Source organism: Phodopus roborovskii, unplaced genomic scaffold (assembly GCF_943737965.1).
Source record: "Phodopus roborovskii unplaced genomic scaffold, PHOROB, whole genome shotgun sequence".
Taxonomy (NCBI): Eukaryota; Metazoa; Chordata; class Mammalia; order Rodentia; family Cricetidae; genus Phodopus; species Phodopus roborovskii.
This window is the reverse complement of record NW_026125052.1, coordinates 11081245-11105190: the sequence shown is the minus strand read 5'-3', so window position 1 is coordinate 11105190 and position 23946 is coordinate 11081245. Positions and strand designations below refer to the sequence as shown.

The 23946-nt window shown below is 46.5% G+C and overlaps 1 protein-coding gene across 1 annotated transcript in view; it reads right to left on the bottom strand.

Annotated features, from left to right (window-relative positions):
• The window catches only part of Fam117a (family with sequence similarity 117 member A), a 43003-nt gene that overhangs the window by 4906 nt on the left and 14151 nt on the right, over positions 1 to 23946 (bottom strand). The window contains exons 2-5 of the mRNA XM_051205525.1: positions 11911 to 12080; positions 4442 to 4537; positions 1390 to 1500; positions 811 to 945 (exon numbers count right to left, since the gene is read on the bottom strand). Of these exons, the coding sequence (XP_051061482.1) occupies positions 811 to 945; positions 1390 to 1500; positions 4442 to 4537; positions 11911 to 12080 (512 nt within the window). The remainder of the gene's footprint in view (positions 1 to 810; positions 946 to 1389; positions 1501 to 4441; positions 4538 to 11910; positions 12081 to 23946) is intronic.

Below are 23946 nucleotides of genomic sequence, written 5' to 3'. Positions count from 1 at the left end.
CAGGACAGCCAGAGTTACATAGTGAGATCCTGTCTCAAAAAAAAAAAAAAAAAAAAAAAAAAAAATTAAATAAATAATACTAAATTAAAAAAAAAAAATCAGCCAGTTGGTAAATAACAAACTGAGGCCTGTAGCCATCAGAATTATGTTCGTACAGCCCAACTGCCATTCCCTAATTGAACTGTGTCAGTATAAAAATGTGCCCGAGACTACAAAAGAGGTAGCTGGTAATTGTGCCTGTGTGATAGGGAGAAGGGTGTATAAGGCACCAGGGCATGAAGGGTTGATTGATACATGTCACCAGTAGAGACGGGGAGGGAAGTGGCCTGAGAGTGAGGTGGCATGAGCTGAGGACCTGTGGGTGAGGGTGCCCAGTCCTCGGGGACCTGTCAGCTGACAGTCTCCTCTATGCTCATCTTGAGTGTCAGCACTATTGAAGTTAGAACCCCAGTGGAAACAATCTCTGGGCATGTCTGTGAGGCATTACTTAAAGTAGGTTGCCTGAGGTGGGAAGACGCCCCATAAATGGGCATGGCTGGGGTCCCAGACGGAATAAAAAGTAACATCAGACTGAACACAAGCATTCACTTGTGTTAGTTCTCTGTTAGTTTGTCACAGCGAAGATAAATAACTAACATGCCACCACCTGGTCTCCACCACCAGGTTTTTCTTAATGACACCCACCTATCCCTGCTCTTCCTGTGCTTAGGTACTTCAGGAAGATAGGTATTTACAGAGCTACAGCCTGAGAGGCCCCAAAGAGTGGCCTTGTCACCTGCCCATGCAGGTGCAGCCAGTCAGTACACTCACCCTTAGCAGCTCCTCTTCACCCTGCTCCTTCACAAACACCTCTTCCAGCTCCTGGTTGAGTCCTTCTAGGCTTCTGTGCAGGCAAGGGCTGAGTCGCAGGACAGGGGATCCTGGCGGGAAGCTGGGAAGGGATGCCTAAGGAGAGGCAAATGAGGCAATCACATGAAGTCCCTATCAAGCCCCAGCCAGTTACCAATTATGAGCAGGGGTGACATCACGATCATACCCATAGCTTGCTTCTTCACCTTTTTTCCAAGTTGGGGGGGAGGGAGATGAACTGGATACAGTTACAGATGTGAACAAGCCCATTATGAGGGGTTTTCTTCAGGAGCTAGAGCTTTGAGGCATCTACAGAGTGTTGTTAGTGTCACTGCCTTCATTACACGTGATTGTGGGTAGAGGAAAAAGGCGCTAAGAACAGGGAGAGACCCTTCCACTGCAACTTCTCCTGACCATCCAATTAAGCCATGAAACGTCAATGCAGCTCGGTGCTGCAAGGCTGGAAAGAACTCTAGACAGTATGAAAGCCTGCCATGAAGGAAGACAGAGGGGGCCTGGTGGGCAGGGGAGACAGCATACCCTCACTGCTCCCCGGACAGCATGGTCTCCTTGGACAGGGGAGCTCCGCTCCTTTTCCTTCCCACTTCGGCTCAGCTTTGTCCTCTGCAGCTGTTGCTTCAACTTGGTGATCTAGCGGCCAAAGTTGGAGGAGAAAGGAGAGTGAGGCAAAGCCAAAGATATTGGTTCCTTCCCCTAGATGAAGCCCCTGTCCATGAAGCTAATTGAAAGGGACATGAATTTCATGTTTTTAATCTCAAAACAACTCAGTAGTGCTGAATCCATGACAATCAACTCCTCAATAAAGCTGAATACCCTGCTTCTACACTTGATTTTTTTTCATTGCCATGCATGCCCAAGGTAATCAGTATCCAAACAGAAAACATCTAACATTATGGTTATGGATTGTAATGGACACTCTTCCACTAAGATCATGGGGTGGACATGGTGGTACCTGCTTTTAATTCCAGCACTTGAAAGGCAGAGGCTGGGAGATTTCTATGAGTTCCAGGCCAACCTGGTCTACATAGCAAGCTTCAGGACAGTTGGGGGTACATAGAAAGACTGTCTCAAAAAAAGTAAAAACAAGCTGGGCTGTATTGGTACACACCTTTAATCCCAGCATGTAGGAGGCAGAGGCCAGTGGATCTCTGTGAATTTGAGACTAGCCTGGTTTACAGAGCTAGTTCTAGGACAGCTAAGGCTGCTACATAGAGAAACCTTGCCTCAAAAATAAATAAATGCAAAAGAGGGCAATAGGTGGTCTGTTTTTCTATTTTTAAGAAGCCTTTTCAGGAGGCTGGAGAGATGGCTTAGTGATTAAGAGCACTTGCCACTTGCTGCTCTTGCTGTGGACCTGAGTTCAATTCCCAGCACCCACATGATGACTCACAACCCTCTGTAACTTAGGTTCCAGGGGATCCAATACCCTCTTCTGAATGCTGTGGGCATCAGTCATGCATGTGCATAGACATACGTGTAGGCAAAACATTCACACATATAAAATTTAATTTTTTTTTTTTTTTGAAATGGGGTTTCTTGGTGTAGCTTTGGAGCCTATTCTGGAACTTCCTTTGTAGACCAGGCTGGCCTCAAACTCACAGAGATCCAACTGCCTCTGCCTCCCAAGTGCTGGGATTAAAGGCATGCACAACCACTACCCAGCCTCTAAAATCTTTTAAAAATGTTTTTCAAAGGTTAATTTTTAGTTGTGTGTATGTGTGTGGATCTGTGTATGCAGATGTGTGCAGCTGCTCATAGAGACCAGAAGCACTGAATTTCCCTGGAGCTAGAGTTAACATGTAGGTGACTATGAGCTGTCTGACATGGGTCAAGAACAATGTATGATCTTAACTGCTGCACCATCTCTCCAGACTGGCTATTTTTCTTTTTTCTTTCATTGAGACACGGTTTCACTCTGTGTAGTCCAGACTGGCTTTGAGCTCACAGCAGTCTCCCTGCCTTAGCTTCCTGAGTGTTGGAATTATAAGCATGTGCCTCCGTGTCTGGATAAAAGTGGCATTTTCTGAGAACCAATAACAATTTCTCAAATGATATTCTCAAGTATCCCAAAGGCTTTGACACCAGTGAGTAAGGAAATCCAACCCTTCCCCTTGTTTAAAAGTAAACTACACTACAGAAAAATAGGTTCTCTAGAAAAAGGGCCGAATTTCATCTTGACTCCCAGCTCCTGTAACAACATAAGCTATCACTAATATTTTTTTTGTAGTCATGGAGAAACAAGCCTACTGTAATCCCAGCACTTGGGAGGCTGAATCAGAATTTGTAGTCTGAGGCCAGCCTAAGACATACAGTAATATCCTGTCCTCTCTCCGGCCAAAAGAAAACCCAAGCCAAACAAATAAGCAAACACTTTTGAATATGATTCCTATCAGACTTGTAATTCTGGGCCTTCAAACCCTGAACAAGATGCAGGACTATATGAATGGGAGGGAGCCTAATGGAACTCAGAAAGTAGATCTGCTGCCCACTGCCATAAAAGTTGTAATGACAGTCAAGAAGAAACCACTTTGTTAAATTACTGTTTGAGATTTATTTAGTTTATGTGCATGAGTGTTTTGCCTGCACACATGTTTGCCTGGTGTCTGTGGAGGTCAAAAGAGGACAGTGGATTTCCCCAGAACTGCAGTTACTGATGGTTGTATGCTACTACATGGATACTGGGAATGGAACTAGGGTCCTCAGAAAGAACAAGTACTCTTAATCTCTGAGCCATCTCTCCAGCCCCTAGAAAATGCTGTGTAATTACAGTACTGGGGACTGAACCCAGAGCTAAGTAGGCGCATCTCCCAGCCAAAGAATGTGCTTTTAGACTTGCTACTGTGGATCAATCAGACCATGAAGACTATGACTCCCCACCCTTCCTGTGCAGAATTTGTTTACTCTGCCACTCAAGGCTTTGAGAACTTTTTACATTTCCACTTGGCCTGAAGCTTGCAGTCCAATCCCTTTCCATTTTCTTAGTGCTCTAAGCATGAAGGAGGGCAGAAACAACTTTCCTCTGTGAACAGGTCAGGGATGAGTCGTGGTAAGTTGACCCTTCCTTTGGAGCTGCCACATGACACTTCAGGCAGAGTTGGGTTAGAAGCCTTGGAATTCTGACCTATGGTTTTCTCTCCGCAGTCTCAATGCCTCCAGCCCTCCTGGGGCAGAGGCAGGACCAAGACAAAGCATTTAGGAATTCAGATTATTTTTCTCTTCTTTTAAAAGAAAACTAGGTGGATGATTAAGTAGTAAATGAGGCTGAGAGCTCCTGATTCCCAGGGGCTTGTTCCTTGCCTCTCTTCAGTCTCTGAATCATTTATCAGAGTCCAACCTCAAAGTAACTAAAGCAAACATCTTCCAGTCTGGATGCCGAAAGCACCAGGAGCCGCTGGCTAGGGGTTTTCTCTAACAAGATGGTCTGTGGTCCTACAACCAAGCCAATGGAAGGCTGGAAGTCAGTTGGAGGGCCATTACCTCAGGAGGAAGCTGGCAGGAGGCAAGGGAGACCGGAAGTGTAGCTATCCTATGGTAAAACTCACATAGGAGGTTGTGGAAAGAGGGCAGTTACCTCTTTTCGGTGGTCTGTGCTGCCCCATGATGCTGATCGCTTGTGCATACAGAAGCTGGCCCGCTCACCTTCTGGCTCTTGCCAGGATAGGGGAGTCTGTAGAAAGACATGCAGTAAGACAGGCAGCTCTGCAGGCAGGAAGCTGACAGGCAGTTTCCTGGATAGAGGTGGTAGCCTAGGAAGCCTTCTCACATCTGTTCAACCTCATGGACACACCCAGCCTGCTTCATTCTTCCAGGCAAGGAAAGCCACGTACATGGCCTCATCCCAATTTTTACTCTCCAGTAAACCTTCCCCGAGGCCTAACAGTGTTGACTTCCTCTCTCCGTTTTTACTGTGTATTTGATGCGGGGGATGGAACCCAGGGCCTTCCATATGCCAGGCAAATGTTCCACCACTGAGCTACATCCTCACGTCTTCCTTATCAGTTTCTTTCATGTGTTATACTCCCAGTCAGTCTGTGTGCAACCCAATGGTGAGGCCAAATACTGATCCCCTCCCAAGCACCTTCAAAAGAGCCCTACATCCTTTATCCTCACCCGCTGTGTGCCCAGCTAAGGCCAAGTACCTGGAAGCCCATCAAAAACAAGTCACCAGACAGGATTCCAAAGCAGAACCAGGAGAATGGTGGCAACTGTGTAACACCGTGCCTCAAGCTCATTTCATCACACAGGGGGAGTGTCAGGGACTCTAAAGTCCCCCTGAGCAGGCAAGCAAAAGATAATTGCTAAAAATGGAGCCAGAATTCTAAATCCAGTACTGCTTCTTACCCCTTAGCCTGATCATGCCTCCTCCCGACCAGCCTGCCTTGCTCCTCACGGAGAAAGTCTTTCCGTTTGCTGTCTTCCTTTCCCTGCTGCATGAAGGCAGGGGGTCCAAGATGGTGGTGGAGGAGCCACCACCAAAAGAGGAAGCTATTGGCTTTAAGCATGAAGCTCAAGAGGACCAGATCCCTCCCCATCACCAACATCCTACTTCCCTTCCAGGAGAGAGGCCAAGCAAGTACTCCAGGGAGACCAGCTCCTCTCTGACTACTGTGCACAGACTGCCAAAAACACAGGGCCTGGGAACTAGCTCCTCTAAGAGAGCTGCTGACCTCCCCTGAGAGGCTGCTGCACACAGAGAGGGGGAGGATCAGGGGAAAACAAGACTCCTCGCCACCCAACAGCTGCTAAGGGGAGCTCACAGGGCAGTCTGAGCCAGGATTGCCTTGTGCAACAGCTGCATGCAGAGAAGCCACTGCAGACAGAGCCTCTGGCCCTTCCTGTCTGCAGCTGCCCATGGGCAGGACCTTTACCAGGGCTGTGTAATACAGCCAGGGTAAGACAACTGGCATAACCAGGGAGCATATCATATCACCAGGCCCATTCCCATCATTCTTCCGTTATGAAAAGCACAGCCAAGAATGCACCCCAAAGTCCTCAGGTGACGCTGGCTCTTACAGTCTCTGGGAACCAACTAGCTGATCTGCCAAGTGTCCATGTCTCTCTAAATCAGGGTGTCAGACCCCAGAAGAGCTACACGGGCTGACAGGAACAATAGCCCATTTCTTCTTCAGCAGCTAGGATTCTGCAGACACCTGCACGCTCTCCTTTCCTGGTATGCCTAAGCCAAGCTTGCAGACCACCAGGGCTGCTAGTACAGCTGAGTGCCACACATCCCTGTCACCCCTGGAAAAGGAGCAAAGAGCACAGAGAAGAGGTGGCAAGCCGCGAGGCTGATGTTCACTCTGCCTCTGAGAAGACACTGTGCTCACGAGCAAGTGGTGAAGGAGGGAACACCCTGGGCTGCTAACACCTCTCCAAATGCTTCAACTACCTTCTTCTAGGAGATGGGAAGGAATAAAATGGAAGTGTGGACTGGCACAGGAGTGGAGGAAGGAAGTGACAATTATGGCCTTTAGGATCATCTCCTCTCCCAATCCATTTCCCGCTACTCTCTCTCCTTGGCAACACCGTTCCACTGACTACTGTCCACTCTGTGTAGATCTAATGTTAAGGGCACCATTTGACTCAACATCTACTGCCTGCCCAAAGGGATCACACCCCAGCCCTCATCCCAGATGCTCTCTGTCTCGCCCAGGCAAACTCACCTCTCTCTCCTTTTCTGGACCTCACCCACTGGTCTGTCCCTAAGCCTCTGAGCCATTTAAGATGGTGTGCCTGACATCTTGCCAGAGTGTCCTTGTAAGAAAGGGGCTGAAGGAGTTGGTATATACTGAAAGGATAAAGCAATGTGACAACTACAATAGAGACTGGAACAACGTAATATAAGCTAAGGCAGCCACTGGAAGCTAGAAGAGGCAAGCGCCTCCCCTTCCTCCCCCAGAGCATGGTATCCTGAACCAGATGCCGTGCACCTGCATACAGTACCAGCACTTGGGAGGCTGAGGCTGGGTTCTGTATTAGGGACCCTACTACAAAAAGTAAAAGAAAAAATGGCTTCTGAGAGCATGGCCCTGACAATACTTTCATGTCAAGCCACTGCAACTGAACTTAGAGACTTCTGGAGTCTACTAAAACTCTGAAAGAATACACATCTGCTGTCTTAAGTCATGAAGTCTGAGGTAATTGTTAAGCAGGCTGACTTCCCAGCTGCTTACAGGCTGGTGTGAGCACTGACAAGCCTAGCTAGTGTGGCGGTCTAGCCTTCTGCCTCTCAAACTGCAGTGAGTATGCCAAGTGGAGAACTGGGCCCCTGGTTGTTCAGGACCCTCCCTTCTGAGCCTCATGACGAAGGTCTAGATCCTGGTGTCCTTGGGGAACAGTAAAGTCACAGCTAAGACTCATCTCAAGGAGGTCACCAGGTAGGGCCGGGCCAAGCTGTGGGACGGCAGTATAAGTGGTCATTCTAGATGTCCCTTTGTGTAGAGAAGAGTCTAGGCACAGAAGACCAAAAAGTCATGCTGGTCAGGGAACTCGTGCTCTAGAATGGACTTGCTCCACACCCTGGCTAAGGGAGCCACTGAGCAAGGAGTGAGCTTACTCACTACCTGTGAAGGGAGCAGCCAGCTGTGCAGCTGCTCTGACTTTTCAGAACTGGACATGCATGGGTAGAGTAGGAATGCCTTGCCAGGGATTCTAAGATTCTAGGGCAACATATAGAAGGATGGAAGGATGTAGAGGTGGAAGACAGCTTCCCAGGGAGCTAACTAACAGAGCAACAAAAGGAAGGAGGATGGAAATCTCCACACTGGAATGTCATCTTTGGCCTCCAACCTAGCTAAGTTTCTACCACGAGGTCATGACTAGAAAGGGGAAGAGTTCAGGCCCCCAAAGTCTCTAGTGCCCTTGGCTCCTGAGCATACTCTAATCACAGAGCTGGGCTGGGTCTATCTTATTTTATTTTATTGATTTTCTGAAATGATTTCTCTGTGTAACAGTCCTGGCTGTCGTGGAACTCCCTTTGTAGACCAGGCTGGCCTCGAACTCACTGAGATCCACCTGCCTCTGCCTCCCAAGTGCTGGGACTAAAGGCGTGCATGACCCACAACCACCCAGCTTGTCTAGGACTTAAGAACATTACCCACAGTACCTGTTAGAAGTAAAAAGCAGGATAGGACCTAGCTGGGGAGAGATGGTTGGTCAGAAGCCACATGACAAGCTCAATTCAGCAAGGAGATAATCCCTTAGGACTGACCAAACAAAGAGGCTCTGAGGGTGGTCCACTGGCCAGCACCGAGAACTCTGGCTGCAGGTGGCCAAAGCCACCGTTTCTAACTCAGCAGTGACAAGACGACCCTCAGATTTTCCATCATGGCTCCATTTTCAAGTATTTGCTGTACTGTCAAGCCATGTACTGAGCCACTGGTGAGGAGGGACCCCTCACCCCCGCCCCTGCCACCAGGTGTGTTAAAGCCCGAAAGGAAGTCCTCTCTCCAGCCAGTGAGCTGCCTACTCCTCTGGCCTTTGGGATGCTTTATGATAATGTCTGTTAAGGACTTAGGCTATCCTCCCCTCCTCAAAAGGGGGGGGGGGAGGATAAGTCAGAGGTATATGCAGGAGAATCACAAAGGTTTCCCATCTTACCAATTACTGAAGAAATGGAGATGGCAAGGAGCAGAGAGTGTGTGTGGGTGGAGCCAGGCAGGGCAGGTACCCAAAGTCCCTTCTGTGGGCAGGATGCCACCAGCTGGGGAACTTTGCTCAAATAGCCATCCCAGCTGTGGTAAGCTGACTTCCTCCCTCCAGAAAAATACGGCTTAGATGCTTTGCACAGCAAAAACAGAGAGAGGTGACCACAGCCACTAGCATGCGCAGCCATCACTGGCCCCTGTCTGGGCTTCAACACTAGGAGAGGCCAACCCAAAGCAGTTGGTGACTAGCTCTGGGTTACCAAATGGCCTGAGGGAAGGGTGGGCCACAGAGGAGAAAACACACTCAAATAAGCCCAGGCCATTCTGCAAACCTTCTCTCAGACACAGAACTTCTCACAGAAAATGGAGATGCCACAAGGGGTAGGGCTGGAGAATAACTTCCGAGTCCTTCCTGGCCCTGTTCTCAGGAAGTTAATGCTGGGGACACCTGTTTACACCTTTCACATTGTTCCTCCAAGCTCAAAAAATGCTGGGCTGGAGGGATAGCTCGGGAGTAGAGCGTTTGGCTAGCATGTACAGGTCCTGGGCTCTGTCCTCAACACTGCAAAAGATACAAACCACGCACGGAGCAGGACTTCCAGAATACCCCTCCCCAGTTGTCACACTCACACCCCTTCCTCCTTCCCAGAAGAGCTGTTTCCCCAAATGAAGACCCTCCCATAACCCATTTGTTCCTCTTGCCTCAAATATGGGACCTAGCTCCCATGTCAATCTGGCTGCCCGGGGATTGGCTTCCTACTTGACTGAAGACTCACAACATGGCCAGGAAGGGGAGCCTGAGATTGCTGACAACACTGCCATAGACTCAAAATGCTGAGAGCTGTCAATCAGCGTCTGCCCTATGCAGAGGCCTGCAGAACACAGCACACCCAGAGCTCTAATGACAGGTGTTCTGTGTCTAGGGCCTGGTTCTGCCACTGGCTTGGCATGAGCAAGGCCCCTGGTCCCTCTGGGGGTTTTCTGGGAAGGTGTTGCTTTGCCTCAGCCATCACGGAAAAGCACATGCCTGGGAGTGTCGGGTACGGCATGGCCTCTAACACGGGAGCTTAGGCACCCAAGAGAGCAGAGTAACAAGTACCTGCCAGCTAAGCTGAGTGAAGCAAACCATGAAATGCTCCACTACGGTGGCTAGAGGAGAAAGGGCCCGAGTGAGAGGAAGGGTAGGGATAGCCGGCTTGCTCAAAGCAACTGGAAAAGGTCTGGCATCCACCATTCCCTACGGCTGGAAAGCTTTTAATGAGCTCAGTGGTAGAGCATTGCCTTGCATGCTCGAGGCCCTGGGCTCTATCTCCAGCATCACAAAGCTAACTACTAATTAACTAACTACATAAGCTTTCGAAGGCCTTACTAGATCTAGCCTCCTCCTCCTCTTTTCCTTTCCCCATACTCTCTGGAAATTTCTTTACCCATCCTTTCTGGGTGATCTTTTGCTGTTTAGAAGGGAAGTACAAGGTCTTCTGGGGAGAGGGCAACTGAGCCTAAGGCTTTCACAGTGTAATGCCAGTGCTAAAACTGGTAGCTTGTGCCAGGCCAGGGGCCTCGAGCAGGAATTTGAGTGGAGCCCAAACCTAGAAGCAGAAAATTCCCTGAAGAGCAGGACTGGAAGATGGGCAGAACACATACTTGGGGTTGGATGCTTATGCTGATCAGAATTCTCCCACCTCTTGCCTGCAGCCACAATATTGACAGGTTGCTAAGAGTTCCTCGAGGGCTGGAGCCCATCCCGGAGAAAAGGAAAGCTGGAGGGCTGGGCCTTGCCAGACCCATGGAGGCACATCGCTGACCTCTGCCTTGCTGTGGCAAGAAGCCCAGACTTGTTATATAAAAGATCTGGCCTGCAGCTGGAGCTGAAGCAAAAACATGCAGTTGAGAACCCAGGCCACTCCACTTGGCCAGAGATGTCTGAGGCCAGGCCTGCCTAAGGGTGACAAAGAGAACACTATGTGGGGAGTGGGATGGCCATTTTGCAGAAGGCTGGCAAACAGGAAGTGACAGAGGTGGGGATAAGTGGGCTGCACAGATGCCTGATGTCTAGCAAAGGATAGTTATATACTTGAAGCAACCTCAAGTCACATTCCTACAGAAAGCCCTCCTTGACTAAGTGCGTTATCTGGCCCGAGTCAAAGAGAAAGGAGTGTGTTCCCGTAGGGTCACGAGGAAGAAACATAACCCACCTTGTTACAAGGATAAAGGGAGGACAGAATGCCCACTCCTCTCCCCTCCCCTCCCCTCCCACCTGCACATCTAAAGACGACCACTGATGTCACCAATTATTTTTGGTACACACGGGCCATTTCTGGGAGAATCTTGTGCCTCTAAACTTTGCCAGACACCCACACTATGTGACATCCCTTGGCTGTCTGTTCACTGATCCTCAGGCTCAGGAAACCAGGCTCAGAGAAATCAAATCTTGTTCCCATTGAAAAGGAGTGAGCATTCAAACCCTCATTGATAACATTTGAAAATGGATCTCATAAAAAGAAAGGAACCAATCAGATGTGCTGAGGAGGCAGAGTGAGTTGCATGGGAATGGGGTCCTTATCCCTTGGCATGCATGCAGCATGCATGTGGGCAGAGCAGATACACTCTACTCAGCATACAAAGGAAGAGCTACCTCACCCCATCCTGTTGTGTTACCCAGAATGGAGAACTGAGGCAAGCTGGGTATCCTTCCCTACATTTCCACCTATCGAAGAACAACTCAATTGTTTTGAAGTTGAGCAGGACTCAGCCTAAGCTGCCTGCAACTGGAACCTTATTCTCACCAACTTAACTGCTAAGAAGACTGAAGTCCTGAGTCAGACTAGGAAATATCTTTGGGTGATTTCCAGATGAGATGACTTTTTGCTCAGGCTAGCACTGCCTTATCCAAAAGATGGACACGCAGACTGGATGGTCTGTAGAGGTCCCTTTCAAGGGCAGGACTCTTCATGAAAACACAGACTACTCCTATTGCTCTGGCCCTGGCTCAACACCTCTTTGGCTACTTCCTCGACTGCCTGAGAGAATGCAAACTGGACTGAACGTTGGCTTTAGTTTACCTTCAGGAAGGCAAACCTCATTTCAAAACTCCCAAGTTCCAAAGTCAGGGAGTTCCCACATGTAAACCCTGAAAGCCAAACTGAAAACCCCAGCTTGACATCTCTCTTCACCAGGCAGGTGGAATGCAAACTCTTTCATTTACATTTACAAAGAAAAACAACAGCAACAACAACAAAAACTGTGGTAGACAGTAGAAGATGAAAAGCTTCTATTAACAACCAGAACCCAAGACAAGTCATTTCAGTGTCAGAACTTGTAAGTGATGGACCAGAGGCCCCTCTCAGCCAGCCCTTCTACCCATCCTGATCCCATTAGGAGATGGCTGTATTACCTGGGTGGCTTTGTCATTGGTACAGCTGGTGAAGGCCCCATCGGCATCTCGTGGCCACTGGCCCAGAAGGTAGGAACTGAGGACGGTGTCCAGGGAGAATGTACGTCGGACCTGAGGTGGCTGAGGCCTACACACTGACTTTTCTGGGGCCACCGAACATGGGACACTGGCTGAAAGAGAGCACAGCCCGCAACACCTTGACGTCAGCATGGAGAAAAGAGTCATGGTAAGCAGCCTGCTCTCTTGCAGGATGCCTCATCTGCAGACCGTGTCTTCACTCCCTTCCTGAAAGAATTCAAAGCAGCAAAGGCATGTCCTGTCTGACCAGCTTTCCTGACTTCATTTTAGCACTGGGAACCATTTTCACATTGGAGTTAGGGGTTACCTTGTTTGTTTGTTGTTTAGTTTTTAGAGACAGGGTTTCTCTGTGTAGCTTTGGATGTCCTGGAACTTGCTCTATAGACCAGACTGGCCTTGAACTCACAGTGATCCACCTGCTTCTGCCTCCAAAGTGCTGGGATTAAAAGTGTATGCCACCACCGTCTGGCTTTAGAAGCTGTTTTAGACTCTGAGCTCAGAGCTACCAAGTCTCCATAGTGAGGAGCTCTGTTTCCCAACCTTAGAGGGAACTCCATGTTCACAAAAGCCAGGCTTTCTTCCCCTTTTTTATTTTCTTCCCTCCTTCCTCCCTCCTATATCCATTTTGGGGTGTCTACCCTGCACAAGCTTGGCTCAATTCATTAAAAGAAAAATCTTTTCTTCTTTTTTGTGCCGCTGGGGACTGGATCCAGAGAGCCTTATATAGGCTAAGCAAGCATGCTACCACCAAACTGTATTCTACAACTCCATTTTTCCCCCACTTTTTTTAGATAGAATCTTTCTCCGTTGCCCAGGATAGCCTTGCATTGGCTAGCTAATCCTTCTGCCTGTCTCCCAAATAGGTGAGATTACAGGTGTGTACCACGATGCCCAGCATGGAGGAGTCTTCCTATTTCCTTCAGCTCAGGCAGTTCCAGGGGACTGGCATGGAGAGAACCATAAAATACCAAGAAAAAAACCATCCAAGTCCGAAGACCTTTTCCTCCCTCCTCTGTCTCTTATTTGAATGACAAAAACAAAAACAAAAGAGGGGCCATTATAGATGCATTCATTTTATTTTAAGTGGGTTAAAGCTTTCTGGGAGAAATTAAAAGTTGAAACTGTTTTTAAAACATAAGGGTTCTGGAATCATCTGGAAGTTTCAGTGATCTGGGTTGACCCTGTTTTCCATGGCCACGTTCAAAACACTCCACTATCTGCAGATCTATAAAGACTCTCCTTCAAACAAAACAAAATACTTTCACATCTGTAGTAATCCCTTGGTAATTTATGTGTATATTCAGCACAGCAGAAAGAACTGGGAACTGTAGGTATAAATAGACCAGAAGAGGTTTATATTAAAGAGACACAAAAAGATTGGCAGCTCCTCAAAAAATTAAACAGAGAATTCCCTTAGGGTCCAGAAATTCTCTATGTATGGACTCCCCTCAAAAACAAAAACAAAAACAAATAAAACCCCACAAAAATAAAAAAAGCAAAGAAAACAAAACAATAACAACAAAAAACCCAAACCTGAAAGCAGAGATTTGAAAACTTATTCATGCCCCCATGCATGACCATAGTAGCATCAATTATAATAGCCCCAAACTGAAGGCAACCTGAACTACAACACGGTGCAAGGTGAAATACACCGGGCACAGACCGGCAGGCAAATGTCGGATGAGTCATCTTCATGAGGCATCTGAAATAGGCAAATCCATGGGAACATGAAGGAGACAGAGGTGACCATGGACACAGGATGAGGGGGAATGGGAGTCGTTGTTAATAAATACTGTCTGGGATGATAAAAAATTCTAGAAATGTACTTATGCCACTGAATTGTAAACTTAAGGTGTGTAATATGATAAATTTTATATTATTTATATTACCACTGTTTTAAAAAGTGATACCAACAATGTCATATTCTCCAAATTAATTTATGTTTACATATTTTGAAAGGCTTGTAGTCAATATAAAATAAACTATACTGTATTATATTTTGTCTTATTTGGGTCATTATAAAACCCCAATTCAAAGTATCAACTGTCTACTTGTTTGCCATTTTTAAAGATTGTATGATACCAAACAGTAATTTGTTTCACTATTTCTATATTACTGAACATCTGGTTTCTTCTCTAATATGGAGCACATCAATGTTAGCATATTGCCAACCTTTATTCTTAGTTTTTAATTTAACTTTTGTCATATTTCTAAATCATCTTAGCCAGGAAATATTCACTTAGACAAACTTAAAAGTGACTTTTAATGACAAAAGTTGTAAGTATAAATTGTATAGAAGTCAAGAAATATGTAAACCAAACAAGCAAAAGACAAAAACAACAAAACAACAAAACAACAAAACAAAACCTTATCACCCAGAGACAATCACTGTCAATATCATTATACACTGATGGGTATGGTGGCCCATGCCTTCGATCCCAGCACTCTGGAGGCAGATCTCTAAGTCTGAGGCCAGCCTGACTTACACAGTGAGTTCTAGGCTAGCCCTAGTGAGCTCAGGGCTACATAAAGAAAACCCGTCTAAAAAAAGAAGTATCATCATGCAATCCTTATCTTCTGAATGTGGATACATACACATTTTAAAATTAAAAAATGGGCTGGGCAAGGAGGTGGTGGCACATGCCTTTAGTTCCAGTACTCGGGAAGCAGAGGCAGGAGGATCTCTGTGAGTCCAGCCTGGTTGACAGAGTGAGTTCCAGGACAGCTAGGGGTACATGGTGAAACCCTATCTCAAAAAAATTAGTTACTTAATCAATAATGGAAGCATATCATAATACTGTTTGGCTGTGTTGCCACCTCCTTTTCAAATCAATACATTCTGATCACAGCACACTTTTGCAGGGACATTGGGTGTTTTTGTTGTTTGGTTTTTCAAAACAGATTTCTCTGCATAACAACTCTAGCAGTCCTGGAACTAACTGGCTCTGTAGACCAGGTTGGCCTCCAACTCGGAGTTCTGCCCACGTCTACCTCCCAAGTCCCATCACCCAGCATTTTAGCTTTGTGAACTGTCTCTTTATATAGCCTAATCAGGCCTAAGGATTTAGATTACAGGTATGTACCACCATGTCTGGCAATACATCATTTTAAGTGATCATAACATCTCTATGCTAATATTCTCCAAAGGCCCTTTCAAAGCTGGTAGTCAGGAGCTAGAAAGATAACTCGCACGGAAAAGTCACCTGATGCCAAGCCTAAAGACCTAAATTTGATGCCCAGGACTCATTGGTGGAAAGAAAGAACCAACTCTGGAAAGTTGTCCTGGTTGTCCTCTGACCTCCACTCTCATGCCATGGCTGTGCATGTGTGCAACACACACACACACACACACACACACACACACACACACACACGCGCGCGCACGCGCGCGTCAAAAAAAAAAAAGGCCAGGTGTCCAAGGCCGCCATTGTGGCCCACTTACAGGTCCTGTACGTTTTGCTCCCCCCTCTACATTTCCCACCGCTAACCAGACCTTCTTTCCCTGGCCTGGTGTTGAAATCTGAGCTATTTGCTGGGCCAGCCTAACTGCCTCCAGATCCTGGGAATCCCCTTCAAGGAGTGTCTCAGATGCTTGCGCCTTGTGTTTGCTCCATATACTTTGTACTCTTCTTGTACTTACTGTTCCCTCTCTTGGGCTGCAGGTATTTGTGACCCCTAGATAATGAATAGCCAGTGAGGTCAGGCTCTGATTTATCTTCGTAGCCCCCAGTGTCTACAGCATAGAGCTGGCACTTGGCAAGAACCCAAATACTTGAATAAACTGAAAAATCTATAGTGGAAAGAAAAAAGCTTCTGAATCACACCACTGGATCCATGCAGATCCATACCAGCCACTCACCCTGAATAAAGACCCCCACAGCCCTTTGTCTGTCTTTCCAGTCTCGGAGGCTCTGGAGGGCTCAACCTCTTCCTTTACTTTCTTGTGACCTTGTTACTGCCGTCAAGTTAGTGACAAGCCCACTAGTTCAAGCCTCAAGTATACCTTCCACACAAACGATTCAACTGCTCATTATTCTGCACAGAGTTTAAGATGTAAAGTGGCAATTCAAATATTCCTGGAGCTTCTGGTGTACAATAGTAATCAGCTCCGACACTGAAAGGCTAAGCCTGTCCCTATCAACCCAGTGAGAAGGCAGAGCCCTAGAAAGCACCTTTGCAGTATCACATTACAGATAATCAAAGAGGCAGGTGAGCAAATGACTGGCACACAAACTAGGGTATCATAATCCTAGAGGCTGCTTCCTCCTCCAGGGCTGAGGAATAGTGATAGATAGAAGAAAGGTCATTCAGAGTCACCTGCCCCATCCTCTCAGCTGGAAGACTCTCCAGAGACCCTGAAGTATCTTATGCATATATGATATTCCTCAGTGGTGCCCCATTACTACAAAGTACTTTGGCTTGCCATCACCTTTCCCTCTCTTGTCAGCCCTGGAAAGGGACAGGAAGACTGAAGAAAGTCAAGGCACAAAGAAGCAATGTCTGACGACACCCCTCATCTCAAGGAGGTGGCAGCAACCTAAACCAAGCCTCTCTTCCACCTGCTGCTGGATACATGGAGCGGGGACTGCCTTTTTAGCTCCTCTTAGGGACAAGATATTATAAGAGGTAAGGGTTGGCCTGATTTTGGGTCTCTTGTAAATTCTATTTGTTTCTTATGAGGCCTTTGAAATCTGTCACGGACGAATCTATCCCCTTAGGGACAACTGCAACCACACAGATTTTACACTGGATCCCATCATCCCTCTCTAGTCAGAGAGCTACTGCTGGGGTCCAGTTTCAAGAATAGTGGAGCAAGTGGTACTCTGATAGTACCAACAGATAGGGTCCAGGAAAGACTCAGATTCTTGGAACTGGTATGAGAATCAAGCATTATTCCACTTAATATTATATTCTTTCTAACTGCCTCTAATCAAAATTGTTCACAAAGGCTGTGTGACTTGTTCCTCCGTAGATACATAAAAATAACAAATAGTAAAAGGGAAATTTTTTTAAGGAACTAAGATAGAAAGGGAAGGAGAGAATGGCATGAAGGAAAGCAAGTGTCCAAGTGGGAGGGTGCCCTGTATCGGCTGCTGGCAGACAAACCTGCAAAGACCTTGCCACACTGAGCCCACCTGCAGGACCCACCCCTTTAGATGAGGTCACAGCTGGGCCCCAGCCTTATCTCCACAGTGGCCACATCCCAGCTCAGGGTGCTGGCTCAGCTCCTAGCTAGCCACAAGGTTGAATTACCTCCTTTCTCAGAGCTCTTAGGAAGATTCCATGGTCCCTCCCAAATCCCCAAATTCTTGGCATGTCCCAGCCCCTTTAAGGAGACTAAAATGCCATGTTTCTTTCATGCCGAGGAAATAAAGGAGAGGGTACTTTAAACAGATTGGATTTTTTTTTTTTAAACTAGATTAAAAAATCTGCTTATTTCATAAACCTCCCCCGAAATGGTTTGGCAAGCACCTGCTGTTTTGGGCACCAAAACTGATTAAGAGCTAAACCAAGGCATCAATTTCCCCTAACAACAAATCAAAGCCAAAATCAGATGTGACTCTGTGCCATCCTTAAAGGGGCTGCAGAGTAGGGGACATGGTACAGTCCCAATGCCTGAAAGGGGCTACACAAGCAGCCTAAGTCTCACAGCTGTGTCCTCACTGTAGTGTGACTGCAGATAGCACCACTACCTTCATGGACCTGCCTTCTCTAGTCCCAAGTTAACTCCCAGGGATGCTGAAAAGAAGAGAAATGCAAATATACTCTAGTCCTTTAGGAGGATACAGGGGAGGAGGTGGAGGAAGACGAGCCTGCTGAGAAGCCTGTTCTGAGCAGGTTCTATCTGTAGGCCTATACTTTCCAGACTGAGAAGGGGCATCACAGGCCTGGGATTTGAACCTAGGACCTCATACACACTCAGCAAACACTCTACCACTGAGCTACAATGCCAGCACTCTCTTTACTTTTTATATGGGGACAGGGTCTCAATAACTTGCCCAGAATATCCTTGAATTCAATCTTTAGCCTAGGAAAGCCTTACTTACATACATTCATTCCTTCTGCCCCAGCATCCTAAGTAGTTGTGATTACAGGCCTGTCTCATCAAGCCTGGCAAGGTATTTGTCTTTATGTGAAAATCCTTTCCTTTACTAGGGGCAGCCTACTGCTGTCCTGGATACTGTCTGAGGTAAGTGGTGCAAAAAAAGGCATCAAACAGCTTATAGCTAGGCAGGTGGCACACGCCTGTAATCCCAGCACATGGCAGGCAGAGGCATTAGGAACATGAGTTCCAGGCTAGCCTTGGCTACATACACAGTGATCCCTTGTCTCAAACAAACAAAAATCAATAAAACCTCTTAAAGACTTGGACATAGGTAGCTATAGATGAGTGCTTAGGTTCCACTACTTGAAAGCATCCCTATTAGATGTCCCATAAGTGAGTGAGGCAGTGGGGACTCGGGGGCCTACCGGAAAGCTCTGGGGAGTGGACTCTGCCCTGCATTTGTGTGATTACAGCTAAAGGATAGGAAGTGTTGAGAAGTCGAAACTGTCACTTGTGGCTGGAAGATGGACTGGTTTCATTTCTGGAAAGCGCCCCTCTCAGATTTAGGAACGTGGGAGAGAGACAGAACAATTGGCTCCTGTATCAGAGAAGACAAGCCAGTATCATGACAGGCAATGACAAAGCAGCCAGCACTGGGGCACGGGCTGGGTGTCTGCAGGAGGGTGGGGTGTCCTGTTTACTGCACCATGGGGTATTATCGGCCCATCGCATGCAGCAGCCTCCACAGCTCAGCCACCTGGCGAGGCACCCTGGCACCAGGCCAGACCATTTCCCCACGCAGCTGAGCAGTGGCTGGCGGATGCTTTGGTTCTTGGGCAACAGCAAATGGGAAAAACAAAGCAAAACAGCACACGCTAGATAAGAAGCCTTGGGTGCTATCTTCCAGAGCCATTTGGCCCTGTCTCCCAACTGCTACACTTGTATGGCTTCAGGGAGAGGGGCTAAGAGAAGAGAGGCCCAGCAGTCAGGTGGTATCTGCCTAGGGGACTGTCAAGGGACCCAACAGCACACACAGCAGACAACGCCTTTAGTAAGTAGGTTTGAGTGCCCACTAAGCATCAACTGGCCGATAGTCTCTGCTCACCGGAGGAAGACAATAAGCTACTGGCAGGGTAAAAGGGCTAACAGCACCAGTTATCTACTGCTAGGCATACCCTAGGGGATATCCCCCAGCAAAGGAGCTTTCATAGGGCCACCAAGTCATCTACCCCTCCCAAGATCCCTCACCGGAATCTACTTAAGCCTAACCTTAGCAGAGGACCTCAAAGAAGAGGTGATAATGCTTAGGATGAAGACTACCAATAATGTAGGACATGGGACATTTCTGCTTCTTCTCAGCTTGGTCAGGGGAGGGGACCAAGAAATTTGCCAGGAGAAATCAGCCCTGACCAAAGGGTTCTGGCTGGGTGTCTGGAGGGACCACTCCACCATTTCACCAGCTTCCAGGCCATGTAGGAGGGAGAAACCTAGGGTGGAAAAACACTACTCTTCCCACCACCGCTGGCATGTGCCTAGTGTTCCTAGCACACCCCCAAAATGAAAGCAAGCCATTATGAGATTTTACACCCAGCAAAAGCTCGACAACTAGCTGCTTCAACAAACAAGATATGAGTCATTTTCTCAGGTCGTCAGGCTTTCAAACATTCTTAGCACTAGCCTTCTCACCTCCCCTCTCAAGAGAAAATAGCCCTTATTGTAACAAGAACTACAGTTATGTTATAGGAAATAAGAAAATGCAGATGAGTGAAGACCCCAAACTAAAAGCCCCAGCCAGAGATCGCCACAGTACATGCATCCTTGATCTTCTCCATGCACATATTTATGCTTGTGTTTGTTTTTTCTTTTTCTTTCTTGGTTTTTTTGAGACAGGGTTTCTCTGTGGCGTTGAAAGCTGTCCTGGAATTAGCTCTTGTAGACCAGGCTGGCCTCAAACTCACAGAAATCCGCCTGCCTCTGCCTCTGCCTCTGCCTCCTGAGTGCTGGGATTAAAGGCGTGCTCCACTACAGCCCAGCCTATTTTCGTTTTTCAATCAATGATCTTCACTTAGGGATGAGAAGCATGTAGGGACAGCACAGTACGGCGGGACACTGAGGGGTCCTGCCTTGTCCTGTCCACTGTGGTGTAGCACTTGAGAAATCTGGAGAGCAAAAATCAACGAACAAATTTGCAGTAAGTAGGAGACTTCCCCCAAGCAGCCTCACAGGGATTGTCTTTCTATTTCTGGACATGTGCTGGGCTTGACAGGTATGGATGGCCTCATGAGCTCGCTATGGTTAGAGGCCGCTTTACAGCTTAAGTCAGGGGCACATGGGTTTTGGAGGGAAGTTCTGGTAAAACTGAAACCCCCAATATGACTGTTAGAGGGTTAGAAGGATCTCCATGGAAAGCCCATGGAGACCCCATCCATCCCGGCTGGCTGTGCTAAATCTGGAGCTCTGAGCAGGTTTCCTTTGTTCTTTTTTCCAACACTGAAACTTGAATTCAGGAAAGCAGTCTATCTCTCAACTATAATCCCAACCTGACTAACATTTCTTTCAACGCTAAATCACAGCTAACTTCAACTTTCACAGGGAAAAGAGACTCAGAAGAACTCGACTGGAGCGGGGGAAAGTTACATCATGTTTGCCCTACTGAGAAGACTTTACCCAGAAAAGAGAGATGGTGTTTGTGTACACACAAAGAACTTCTCAGCCAAGCCCTCCATCAATCACTAGCTCCATATTTAAACATCCACCGCAAGAAAGAACGAGTGAAACCATTTCTGGCTTCATGTCTGACTTCCCAAAATGTAGCTCACATCTGCAGGCAGCTGGAGGACTGGGCCAAGAGAAGCCTTTCTGGAGATGTCACTGTGGGAAAAAAAACAGGAATACACTAATCCTGTATCTTCTAGGGGGCAAAGGGTAACCCCAGAGTGCATGCGCTAGCATCAAAGAAGCAGACTGTCAAGCCTCTGACATTTGTTCAGTTCTCAAGAAACTGTAGTTAGGAGAAAAGGAAGTCGTGTGAACTTTTCACCCTTTATCTCAAGTCTCTGAAGAGGAGTCCTGTAGGACTGTAGCATCATTCTCAAGACAAAATAAATCACCAGTAGTTACTGATGGAAGCATGCTTTCCATTAGGATCTAATGGGGCCTTAAACACACAGTAGTGTCCTCCCATGAAATAATCCTCACCCCATGGTTGTTTGAAAGGAATAGGTTCCTTGGGGACATACAAACTCAAAAGATAGGCAAGCACCTTTTTCCTTCCTTCACTCCTTATAGCAATGATTTCCATCAAACAGAAGAAAATCCACGGCACCCAGGCAACTCTTAAGTTGGCTTCCAAGGTTAGTGTGGCGAAGGGAGAACCAGATTGGGGAGGTTCATCTATGATGAATGCTGTAAGAGGACAGCATTCCTGTGAATGAAACTGTACTCTGGCTTCCGTGAACCCCACACTCCCATGCATTCCCCTGTGGGGCAGAGTCTCCAAGATTTTACAATGAGTGATAGGCATCACCTCACTTTGAAAGGTGAACTCCTTTCTCCAAGGTCAAAGTGCAAAGTGAGGCCCTTTATTTCCCAAATAGAAGATTTTTCAAAGAACATTTTCCACACTTGTATCTTAGTCAGACTCAACTGTTTCATGACTTCTTGGCTGCTATGGTTCAGGAAATCCTTGCTAGGAACTAGATGATTCTACCTGGGACTCAGAACATTGATTTAGTCACTGGGCATGTTGGGTGGGCCAAGGAAAGATGAAGACAATTTAAAAGAGAGACAAGTTCTAGTGAGGAAGGTAGAACCAAGTAAAAGGGAAAATAAGATTATGTTATTTTCAAACAATTAGAATAATTTCCATTTTGTGAATAAACCATTATTAATTTTAACTCTATCTAGTGTGTTTTCTTCCTGGCTTCCAGCAAACTTCTAGATAACAACACATGTTTCAGGACTAATACCCAATTTAATACCATCCAAGCTACACAAAATGCTTATGAATGTTGGCAAAATTGGACAGCCCTGTTTTCTTGCCTTCTCCCACAAAATACGTTTGTTTGTTTTTTTTTTTTTGTTATTGTTGTTGTTGTTATTCCTCTTGTTAAATTGCCCATGTCGGTATTCTTTTCAATCTGTGTTAATTCAGAACTGTCTTTATGAAACATTCAATATAATATCTCAATCATGAAAAGTCAACAGATGCCAAAACTACTGGGCCAAAGGTTGTGGGGGAAAGGGTATTTACACAATGCCAAAGTGTCATCCCATAAACCGCTTAAGAGGAGAATAATGGGTTTTTACAGTGGGAAATCTGGTGGTCACCCCCTAACTTGATCAAATTTAGCATGACTAGGCTGGAGGTACAGCTTGGTGACATAGAACATGTGTATGAAGCATTCGTGTTCAATCCCCGTACCCCATCTTCAGTGACAGTATTACTCCTTAGAAACAATCTGGTATTACATACTTCCTAAAAGAACAGTATGAAGACACAGCTTTACCCATGAAAAGTTTATTTTTGTTTTGAGACAATATCTCACTATGTTACCCTGGCTAGCCTGGTACTCACAGAGATTCACCTGCCCTTGACTTCAGAGTGCTGGGATTAAAGGTGTGTGTCACTATGCTGGGGTCAAATGTTCGTGTAGGAATGCTTCACCCAAATTTCATCAGACTCCAAATCCTAACTTCCTACTAATGGGAAACACGGGGTATAGAAGAAAAAGTTAAATGACACAAGGGAAATGGGGAGAGAAATACATGGTCTAGAAGAGCTCCAAATGACTTCTTTTTGTTTGTTTGTTTGTTTGTTTTGAGACAGGGTTTATCTGTGTATCCCTGGCTGTCCTGAATCTTGCTCTGAAGACCAGGCTGGCCTTGAACTCAAGCCTCCTGAGTGCTGGGATTAAAGTCTAACACCACCACTGCCCAGCCCAAAATTACTTCTGAAAAAGTATTATGGGGAAAGAATGCTATGAGAGATCAAAATGCATTGTTTGTATGTATGAAATTCTCAAAGAATAAAAACATTAAACAAAGAAATGTTATTTAAAACAAACATGGGGTGGCAAGATGCCTCAGGAGGTAAAGCACAACCTGAATTTCATCCCCAGAACTCATATAAACATGGGAGAAATGGGACCCGAAAATAAGGAGCTAGGGAGATGGCTTGGTGGGTAAAGTGTTTACTGAGCAAGAATGAGGCTCTTCCATGGATCCCCAGCATCCATGTACATAAAAGCCAGGTACGGCAGCAAGCATGTCCTGTAATCCCAGAATCCAGAGGTGAAGACCAGAGAATTGCACGTGCCTGCTGGCCACCTAGATAGACTAAGCTGGGCAGTGGTGGTGCACACCTTTAATCCCAGCACTTGGCAGGCAGAGGCAGCTGGATGAGGCCAGCCTGGTCTACAGAGCTAGTTCCAGGACTGTCAAGGCTACACAGATAAACCTTAAATTTAGAAAAAAAAAAAAATTAAAGATATCTGACATCAATCTCTGGTCTCTACAAGTGTACACACATGTACATGTAAAAATCATTTCTCTCTCTCTCAAGAGTGCATTCAGAGTAGGGAAAAACTGGGTAAGTTCCTTTGTGCTAAGGATATAGGAAGAGCACTTGCCCAGAATGTGTAAAGCCCTGAGTTCCAACCCCCAAACCAAGATTACAAAGCAAGCCACCAAATGGGAAGTGTGGAAACAGACTAGATATTAAATGATACACAGCCACAGTTAATTTCCTCGGTGTAATAATACTGTGAAGAACGCTGTCTTTATTCTCAGGAGAAGCTGCTGAATTAAAGAGGAAAGTGTCACAATAATTTCAAATAGTTGACCCAAAAGCCTGCATATGGATGTACGCACACATGTGAGGGTCTGTCTAGACATACATACATTGATGAACA